General features: G+C 43.2%; 1 protein-coding gene across 1 annotated transcript in view; it reads left to right on the forward strand.

Moving 5' to 3' along the window:
• F2rl1 (coagulation factor II (thrombin) receptor-like 1) overlaps positions 1-8,690 on the forward strand; it is a 10,090-nt gene extending 1,400 nt beyond the window's left edge. Inside the window, exon 2 of the mRNA XM_013025243.1 lies at positions 7,005-8,690. Coding sequence (XP_012880697.1) covers positions 7,005-8,116 — 1,112 coding nt within the window. The 3' untranslated portion in view covers positions 8,117-8,690. The remainder of the gene's footprint in view (positions 1-7,004) is intronic.
• The last annotated feature ends 2,315 nt before the right edge of the window (positions 8,691-11,005 follow it).

An 11,005-nucleotide genomic window follows, 5' to 3' on the forward strand; every position in this document is an offset into this window, starting at 1 on the left:
TTTTTTTTTTTATTTTTGGCCAGTCTTGGGGCTTGAACTCAGGACCTGGGCACTGTCCCTGAGCTTCTTTTGCTCAAGGCTAGCACTCTACCACTTGAGCCACAGCACCACTTCTGGCTTTTTCTGCTTATGTGGTGCTGAGGAATCGAATCCAGGGCTTCATGCATTCTACCACTGAGCCACCTTCCCAGCCCTGGTTTACATTTTTATAGGTCAGTATCAAAATAAAAACATTTATTTCCAGGAAGTATTGAGGCTAACAACCCTATTTACATATGTCTGTCTTTACTTTTTAAAAATTTAATGTTATTATTACTATAAAGGTAATTTATAAAGGAGTTACAGTTACGTTAGGCAAGTCATGAGTACATTTTTTTTTTTTGGACAATGTCACCTTGTTCCTCCTCTCTCCCAGTTTTTCCCTTCCATCCCTGCCCACAAGTTTGTATAGTTTGTTTTCAGCATAGTTTCTTCTAAGTAACACTGCTGCCTATGGGTTTTGTTGTTGTTGTTCTGTTTTGTTTTTTGTTAGTTGTGGGGTTTGAACTCTGGCCCTGGGCACTCAAGGTTTTGTTACTTGAGCCATATCACCATTTCCGGTTTTCTGGTAGTTTATTGGAGAGAAGAGTTTCATGGGCTTTTCTGCCTGGGCTGGCTTTGAACAGTAATCCTCAGATCTCAACCTCCTGAGTAGCTAGGATTACAGGCAGAAGCCACCAGCACCTGGCTTGCCTATGTTTTTTTTTTTTTTATTGTTGTAGCATTTATTTATTTTTTATTATTAAGTTTTTTTATTGTGAAAATACCATACAGAGGGGTTACAATTATATGAGCAAGGTAATTTCTTATCAAGCATTGTTGCCTCCTTTGTTTCCCCTTACTATCCCTGCCCTCCCAACCCCACCCCCACCAAAGTTGTAAAAGGTCTTGTACATCTCATTGTTGCAATGGGTCCTCCTGTATCCATATTTAAACAATTTTTTTCTCTTCCCCTCCACAAATTATACTAACATCAAATACAGTGAAAACGGGTTATACCGTGGGAGAGGGACATACAAAGCAACAAAGGAATCATAAATATGTTAGAAACAATAGTAAGAAAGAAAAACAAATTAAGTCCTTATCTTAGGGTTCATTTTGCCTAACATCAACTTGTCTATTTCTGCTTGTCTCAGACATATACTACTTATTGCAAATAAGGGAAACCATGGGACCTATGTTCTTTGGGCCTGGCTTATTTCACTTAATATAATTTTTTCCAGGTCTTTCCATTTCCTAACAAATGTGGCAATGTCATTCTTTCTGATGGAGGCATAGAATTCCATTGTGTATATGTACCACATTTTCTTGATCCATTCATCTACAGGGAGGCATCTGGGTTGGTTCCATATCTTAGCTATGGTAAATAATGCTGCAATAAAAATAGTTGTGTTGGTAGCCTTAGTATGGTTTTGTTTGTGATCATTCGGGTAAATGCCCAAAAGTGGGATTGCTGGATCATAGGGAAGATCAATGTGGAGTTTATTAAACGAATGCAAAAAAACCATAGAAAGAATCAACAAAACAAAGAAAAATTAACAAAACTTGACAGACTCTTAGCAAATCTTATCAGAAAAAGAGAACGCACCCAAATAAACTCAGAGATGAGAATGGAAACATTGCCACAGAAACAACCAAGATTCAGAACATTATAAGGGATGCTTCTCAAATCTTTATGCTAATAAGTTTGAGAACCTGGCAGAAATGGACCTTTTCCTAGCAAATATTGACATGCCGAAACTAAACCAAGGTGAGTTAAGCCAATTTAACAGGCCCATATCAAGCATTGAAATAGAAACAGCAATAAGAGACCTCCCATCTAAGAAAAGCCCAGGACCAGATGGTTTTACAGTGGAATTCTACAAGGCCTTCAAAGTAGAGCTCACACCAATACTCCTCCAACTCTTCAATGAAATTGAAAGTTCACTACCGAACTCATTCTATGAAGCCATCATAACCCTCATCCCCAAACCAGGCAGGGACTTGTCAAAAAAAGAGAACTATAGACCCATTTCTTTGATGAACATTGATACAAAACTTCTCAACAAAATTTTGGCCAGTTGACTTCAACAATTCATCTAAAAAATCATGCCTATGTCTTTTAAAGTTAAAAACTTAAAACTTGGAAGGATGGGCTCTTGGTGAAAGCCTATAATCGAAGCTAGTCAACAGGCAGAGATTAGGAGGATCATGGTTAGAAGCCAAAAGGGCTGAGTGCCTGGCTCAAGTTGTAGTTTGTGTAGTCTTTAGTTTGAATCCCAGTACTGCCAAACAAGAAAGCATTCAGGAGCAAAGGTTAATGTGAAAATTTCAGTGTGGGAGTAGATGACTCAAGACTTATGATTCAGATAGTTCATATAGGAAACACTTCTTGAACATTTGGCCCATTCTTGTTTAAAAAGTGAAGAGCTGAGGAAGGAGAGATCCCAGTGTGAGGTGAACTTGATGTAACAATATAAAAAGTCACAGCCAGGCACGGGTGGCTCATGACTGTAATCCTAGCTACTCAGGAGACTGAGATCTGAGAATCTCAGTTCGAAACCAGCCTGCACAGAAAATTCCGTGAGACTCTCATCTCCAGTTAACCACCAGAAAAGCACTAGCCTTAAGCAAAAGAAGCTCAGAGGCAGTGCTTAGGCCCTGATTTCAAGCCCCATGACAGACAAAAAGGAAAAAAAAATTTAAAAAGTCAGGTTACTTGCTAACCAGAATTATTTAATATTAGACATTTTTTCCCCTTGCATACCTCTAATCCTTTGCATGGTAACTTTCCTGAAGAGTTAGTCATGTAACAACAGCGCCCAACTTGGAGCAACAGTTTTCCTTCTGGCTGAAGTTAAGTTGAAATTGTTAAAAACCTTTCTGCCACTCAGCGGGGGACCTTTGCTTATCTAACCCTTTCAGCTTGTCCTGTGTATGTGTGTGTCAGGTTGATAAAAGGGCAGAATGGATTTGGTTTTCTTCTCAAAAGCCTCACCCCCAAAGACTGCACCCCAGAGAGGAACTCAGCCTAGGATAAGCTCACTTTCCAGGTAGGGAGGACATGGACTGGGAAGGGAACTAGCTCAGGAAAACGCTCCTTATTTCCCCTCTTCCTCCATGCAGTAGTAGTGGATAAGATTTGTGTCAACATTTTCCCTCTGTCTTGCCACTGGTGGTAAAGTCTTAGAAGTGGAGAGTAGTGGAGTACAAGGGGACTGGACTATCCCATAGCCTTGAAGGCCATTTCTAGCTTTCTCCTCACCCAAAAAACCTTGGTAAATAGCTAATGAGGACTCCAGATGCAGAGAAGCTCAAAAGGCAATGTGCCCTTGAAATCAGTTTCTCACAGTGAAAGGCTAATGCAGTCCCCCATAACAGTCACTGTTCTTTTGTTAAGAAACTGAAATTTCTGTTCTCTTTACAATTGCTTTTATTTATTTTATTTATTTATTTTTGTCAGTCATGGGCCTGAACTCTGGGCCTGGGTGCTGTCCCTCTGCTCTTCAGCTCAAGGCTAGTGCTATACCACTTGAGCCACATGCCACTTCTGGCCTTTTCTGCTTATGTGGTGCTGAGGAACTGAACTCAGGGCCTCATGCATGCAAGGCAAGCACTCTACCACTGAGCCGCCTTCCCAGCCCTCTTTACAGTTGCTTTTAAATTGCAGAAGTAGTAGCTTGGTGCTGGTGGCAAATGCCTATAATCCTAGCCACTCAGGAGGCTGAGATCTGAGGATTTTGGCTGGGCAGGAAAATCCAGGAGATGTTTATCTGCAATTAATTGCAATTAATCAGCAAAAAGCTGGAAGTGGAGGTGTATGGATCAAGTGATAGAGCAAACTTAGGTAGGGAAAAAAGCCTACTAAGAGACTGAAGCCCTAAATTCAAGCCCCAGGCCTAGCATAAAAGAAAAATTGCAAAAGAAGTATGTGAAGCTGGGCACTGGTGGCTTAATCCTATAATCCTAGCTATTCAGGAGGCTGAGAGCTGAGGATCGTGGTTGGGGGCCAACCTGGGCAGGAAAGTTCGTGAGACTCATCTCCAATTAACCACCAGAAAACCAGAAGTGGTTCTGTGGCTCAAAGTGGTAGAACACTATCCTTGAGCAAAAAGAGCTCAGGGACAGTGCTCAGGCCCTGAATTTAAGCCTTATGGACCCCCTCCCACCCAAAAAATGATATGTGGTCATTACTGAGAAAAATTTAGTCAGATCACTCCCAAATGTCAGTACTCAAAGGTGGTAACTACTGCTAACAGTTTATATCCTTTCCCCTGACTCATAGACTCATGCATGAAATATCAGAAAACTTTCTCGTGTAAATGTAGGATTTTACAAGATGATCAGTAACATAAAACAGTATGCTCAAAACATTTTGTGTGTGTGTATGCTGGTCCTGACACTTGAACTCAGGGCCTGGGTGTAGTGTCTGAGCTTTATTTCTTAAGATTAGTGCTGTACACTTGAGACACAGATGTATTTATGAAAGTCTTACAGACTTTCTTACCTGGGCTGGCTTTGAACTGTAATCCTCAGATCTTAGCCTCCTGAATAGCTAGGATTACAGGAGTGAACCACTGATAACCAGTTCATAAAATATTTTTAGTGACTTTAAAAACAGTACCTAAAATTGTAGCACTTTAAAAACTGAAGTAGGAAGATTATAAATTTGAGATCACCCTACACTATTTAGTGAAACTGTCAAAAAAAAAGTAAAATTTAAATGTGTTCTAGAAAGATGTATCATATTTTTAAATTAGTCTTCTGTTGATAGATATCTGGGATATGGAAGAGGAAGAGGTCTGATGAAAATAGAAACAGGACTCTGTGTTAGCACACAATCCCCTTTGCTTTTCTTGTGTTACTAATTAACTGTGCTGGGTGATGTCTCATAAAGATTGTGTTTAACTTTGTTATGGTTTATTAGCTGGGCAAGTATTGAGGAACAAGAGTTCATCCTGAAAGAATGCTTAAGCAGTTTACTAAAAGTATGGCTAGGGAGGGCTACTCAGCAACTGAGACTTGATTTTTTTAGCCTGTAGCTCCCAAGGAATTAGGAGGGAAAAGAACATTTCAGGCTAGGGGAGGTTAGGGAAGAGGGATGAGTAGAGTGTTAGCACAAAGTACTTTTCCTATACTCAGTTTGGTGGGGGAATAGTGGGCTCACTCTCCACTAGAATTCAACAGGCCTGGAATACTGTCTTGTTACATTGTTTTTATCTAATGAATCTATTCATGGTCAGCATATAGAACTGTGTGGCCTTTTTTTTGTGGGCTGTGGAGCTTGAACTTTGGGCCTGGGCGCTGTCCCTCAGCTCTTCAGCTCAACGCTAGGGCTCTACCACTTGCGCCATAGCGCCATTTCCGGTTTTCTGGTGGGTTATTGGAGTTAAGAGTCTCACGGACTTTGCTTCCTTGGGCTGGCTCTGAACTGTGATCCTCAGATCTCAGCCTCCTGAGTAGCTAGGATTACAGGCGTGAGCCATCGGCACCTGGCTCTGTGCATGTTTTTATAGGACAACTTTCAATGCCTCATGTTATTGAAGTATTTATTGTGTCAGTACTGGAGCTTGAACTCAGTATTTCAAACTCTGCTTGGCTTTTGTACTCAAGGCTGGTGCTATACCACTTGAACCACACCTCCACTTCTGGCTTTTTTCTGGCTAGTTGGAGATAAAAGTCTCATGGAGTTTTCTATCCAAGCTGGCTCTTCTCTGTGATCCTCATTAGCTAGGATTAACAGTGTCAGCTACCATCATCTAGTTTAGTAGTCTGGGGCTGGGCCTGGGCACTATCCTTGAGCTTTTCTGCTCAGGGCCTAAGGGTCTACCACTTTGAGCCACAGTTCCACTCCCAGCTGTTTCTGAGTAGTTTTATTGGAGCTATAGTCTCAGGGACTTTCTTGCCCAGGTGGCTTCAAATGCTGACCCTCAGACCTCAGCCTCCTGAGTGGCTAGCGTCACAGCCAAGAGCCAGCAGCGCCTGGCTTTTGGCCTTTTCCTTGTCATTGGATTGAGCACCTACCTGGATAATCCTGGATAATCTTCTTGAGATCTCTTATTGATATCTGCCAAGATGAGTCTTCTAAATAAGTTAGTGTTCACAAATCTGACATCTCTTTTAAAAAAACCACCTTTCAAACCTCTCCACAGTGTGAAAAACAAGATAGGGATCTCTGTACCCTCCAACACTGCACTTGGTCAATCACCGTCTTATCTAGGGAAGCCTTAAGAGCGAATAGTCAGCCCTGCTGAGTGTGAGCACAAATTCCAGGAGAGAAAAAAGTTATGGTCTAGAGATTATTAGGGTGACTCATGAGAGGAGTATGATACAGATGCCACTGGGCGCTGAAGGCAGACTGTTTCTTCTCATTAAAGTAAGGTCCTTCAGCTTCTTCACTTCCTCCTGCAGGTTCCCCAGCACATGATTGGGGTAGGCTGTAAGGGGGATATGCTGGTCATTTCTTTTATAATTGGAGATAAGAGTCCCACAGACTTTCCTGCCTAGGCTGCCTCCTAAGTAGCTAGGACTACAGGTGTGAATCACTGGTGCCTGGTCCAGTACAGCGTTTTGCTGGTTAATTGGAAATAGAATCTGGAGGACTTTTCTGCCTTGGCTGGTTTTGAACTTTAATCCTCTTGGTCTTAGCCATCTGAGTAACTGGAATTATAGGCATGTGCCTCTGGCACCTGGCTATTAGTCATTTTAAGATTCATAGGAAACTGTTCTATATGAGTCCCACAACTTCCCAACACCATGGGATGTAAGTTAGTGGTACAGTGCTTTGCCTAGCCCAGGGTTCAATCCCATGAAACCGTATCACTTCCTTAAAAAAGCACCATTACCTGAAGAAAGCATTACACAAAAGACTTTGCACAATGCTCTCGTAGTGTATTTCTGTCTTCATCTTGTTTTCATTTGAGCACACCAGCCTTATTGCTGGAATGTCTGCATTGGTAACGACTCTGCCTGACTTTCTTTAACAGGTGCCAACCAAACATCTAGAGGAAGAAGTCTCATTGGAAGGAACAAGGGCCACTCTTCAGTCACTGTGAAAGGAGTGAAAGGGGAACCAGGCTTCACTGTGGATGAATTTTCTACAGAAGTGCTCACCGGGAAGCTGACTACTGTCTTTCTTCCTGTCGTCTATACCATTGTCTTTGTGGTTGGCTTGCCCAGCAACGGCATGGCCTTGTGGGTTTTTCTTTTCCGAACGAAGAAGAAGCACCCTGCGGTGATTTACATGGCCAGTCTGGCCCTGGCAGACCTCCTGTCTGTGATCTGGTTCCCCCTGAAGATTGCCTACCACATCCATGGCAACAACTGGGTCTATGGAGACACCCTCTGTAAAGTGCTCATTGCCTTTTTCTATGGCAACATGTACTGTTCTATTCTCTTCATAACCTGCCTCAGTGTGCAGAGGTATTGGGTCATCGTGAACCCCATGGGTCACTCTAGGAAGAGGGCTGCGATCGCCATTGGTGTCTCCATGGGAATATGGCTGCTGATTCTGCTGGTCACCATCCCCTTGTACATCATGAAACAGACCGTCTACATCCCAGACCTCAACATCACCACCTGCCACGATGTGCTGCCTGAGGAGGTGTTGGTGGGGGACATGTTCAATTATTTCCTCTCTCTGGCCATTGGAGTCTTCATGTTCCCAGCCTTCCTCACAGCTTCGGCCTATGTGCTTATGATCAGAACACTCCGATCTTCTGCCATGGATGAAAACTCAGAAAAGAAGAGAAAGAGGGCCATCCGGCTCATTATCATTGTCCTGGCCATGTACTTGATCTGTTTCACTCCAAGTAATCTTCTGCTCGTGGTACATTACTTCCTGATTAAAAGCCGAGGCCAGAGCCACGTCTATGCTCTCTACATCTCAGCCCTCTGCCTGTCCACACTCAACAGCTGCATTGACCCCTTTGTCTATTACTTTATTTCAAAAGATTTCAGGGATCACGCAAAGAACGCGCTGCTTTGTCGAAGTGTCCGCACTGTGAAGAGGATGCAAATATCCCTCACCTCAAAGAAATTCTCCCGGAAATCCAGCTCTTACTCTTCAAGTTCCACCAGTGTTAAGACCTCCTACTGAGTTCTGTCCATGGATGGAAGTGGTACGGTCGGATGTGAAGTGTGCTTCATGGGGGGAGATGGTGGCTGTGCCCCAACCAAGCCAGTCTGCACAGATCATGGGTATACAGGATTGCTCAAATCTTCCCTGAAAAGTCCCTACGTGAACAGAGCTGTCAGTGTCAGAAATCCCACTACTCAGATGTCAGAACTGATCTGTCAGTAGCAGACTTTTCAGAAGCCCGGTGACTTGCCAAAAACCACAACGGACTTGAAGACTGAGTTCATAACAGAAACTTTATTCTCTACATCTGAAGTCCACTCTGGCCCTGCTAGGGCTTGAGGGCCTCCAGAGAGCATCTGACTGACTTTACAGTGGAGGAAGATGAGGATGCTGACTCTCATGAATGAACTGCCTGGAGTCAGATTTCCAGCCAGTCACAGCGAATGAACTTGGGTTGGATGGAGTCACTTGTTCAGTGCTTTGTATACTAGTATCATCTTAGTAAAAGAGTGGGTCCTGCCAGGCACAAGTGGCTCACACCTGTAATCCTAGCTACTCAGGAGACGGAAGTCTAAAGATTGCAGTTCGAAGGCAGCCAGGGTAGGCAAGTCTGTGAGACTTACCCAGTTACCCAGCAAAAAAAAGCTGTAAGTGGAGTTGTGGCTAAAGTGGTAGAGTGCTAGCCTTGAGCTGGGAAAAAAGCTCAGGGACAGTGACCAGGCCTTGAGTTCAAGTTCCATGCCGGTCACAAAAACAAAAATGTGTGGGTTCCTCAGCTTCAGTAATGAGGCTTCGATGGGAACAGGCCTACTTTACCAACCTGTTGTTTGATGTTTATGTGGATAAAGGTTTGAGGACTGCTTTTTTGAGCAGGACTTCCACTCCAGTAGGTGCCATGATCATTTCTAAGAAAAGCTGTTAAGAACGTTTTGTGTCTATGTTCAGCTGATAAGAATATTTCTTGTTGACTTATAAGGATGGCCAGTTATTTCTTCGTTCATCCTTTGAATTTTGTGCTTATTGTTATTCAAGAAAAATGCAAGGATCTTAAACATGTAAAGATAAATTTTGTATATTTTTTTGTACTGACTTCAGTCAGAACTATAGACTGTTTTGCAACTAAGAATAACTTTTACGCTGGGCACCGGTGGCTCACTCCTGTAATCCTAGCTACTGAGGAGGTTGAGATCTGAGGATCACGGTTCAAAGCCAGCATAGGCAGGAAAGTCCGTGAGACTCTTATCTCCAAAAACCCACTAGAAAACTGGAGGTGGTGCTGTGCTCAAGCGGTAAAGCGCTCATCTTGAGCTGAAGAGCTGAGGGATAGAGCCCAAGCCCAGAGTTCAAGCCCCACGGCCGACAAAAAAAAGAAAAGGAAAAAAAGAATAACTTTTACCACTTAGTATTTTTTAAAATATTGTTGAAATATTTATTGTCAGTTTTGTTCACTTGTAATCAAATAGGAAGTTTCAGAGTCCTCACAGTGTTTGAGGTATGTCTTGTTTGAAAAATACCAGGAATGTAGAAGAGTTTACAACACATTTAAGAGGGTTGACTCCAAACTGACTTTATACACCTGTTGTGTTCGTAACTTTAGAAAAGTTATTGTAAGATTTATAAATAATACATGACTTTTTTAAACAACTTATTTCTAAACTGCTTGTTATGTTTGTTTGAAAAGGAGGGAGTGGGGGAAAATCTTGCAGTGGTCACACTTAAAAAAATTTTTTTGCCAGGCACTGGTGGCTCATGCCTGTAATCCTAGCTCCTCAGAAGGCAGATCTGAGAATTGAGGTTCAAAGCCAGCCCAGGCAGGAAAGTGTGAGACTTTTATCTCCAATTAGCCACCAGAAAAGCAGAAGTGGTGCTGTGGCTCAAGAGCGCTTGCCTTGAGCTGAAGAGCTGAGGGACAGTGCCCAGGCCCAACGTTCAAGCCCCACGACCCCCGCCCCGCCCTGCAAAAATAGCACTGGGACTAAGTTTTGAATTCAGAGCCTGGAGCTTGCTCTATATTTGAGCCACATTTCTAGCCTCTCCCCTTCCTCCCCCCCACCCCCCATTAGAGATAGAGTGGGTAAACATCTCAGCATCCTGAGTAGCTAGACTAGAGAGGCTGTGGCTCACATCCAGTTTTAAAGGATACAAAGTAGTCTTTTGGGTACATTCCAGTGTACTTGCAGTGATTACTCTAGGGCTCCTGAATGTTTCCACCTACCTGCCCTCTTGCCTGTTAAAACAGACATCTTGTAGGAAAAGTTTCTGGAAGTAGAATATCTTGCTCAGAATCTAAATGTCTGCTTTAGGGCTGGTGGGTGGGGCGGAGAACGGGGAAGTGTGTGTGTGTGTGTGTGTGCCCGCGTGCACGTGCACACGCGGGGGGGGGGTAGGGAGGTAGCTGAGCAATAGAGCACTTGCTCCTACTCCAGAAGGCAGGGGATGGTTTTGTTACCTAGTGTCCATTTTGAAGATGAAGGCTTTACCAAGTTGCTATCTCTGGTGTCTACTGCTACTGTAATAGTAACCCTAAACCATTTCCTGAAATACTCAGCCCCACTTGGCACCACGAGGGCGCGAGGGCGCGTGGTGTATTTGTGAGGGCTGCTCATGATTTTTTTTTAATTAGTTAATTGAATAATTTTATGTGGTACTGAGGAATCGAACCCATGGCCTCATGCATGCTAGACAAACACTCCACCACTAAGCCACATTCCCAGCCTGGACTCATTATTTTACAATGAACTACAGAGAATGTTTCCTAAAAAGTACAGCCTAGTGGCTAAGAGTACACAGTTTGAATTGCACTGAATTCCAACTCATTCCTGAACTCTGGACCTGGGCGCTGTCCCTCAGCTTTTCAGCTCTAGACTAGCACTCTACCACTTGAGCCACAGTACCACTTCCAGCTTT

Source organism: Dipodomys ordii, unplaced genomic scaffold (genome assembly GCF_000151885.1).
Source record: "Dipodomys ordii isolate 6190 unplaced genomic scaffold, Dord_2.0 Scaffold83, whole genome shotgun sequence".
NCBI lineage: Eukaryota > Metazoa > Chordata > Mammalia > Rodentia > Heteromyidae > Dipodomys > Dipodomys ordii.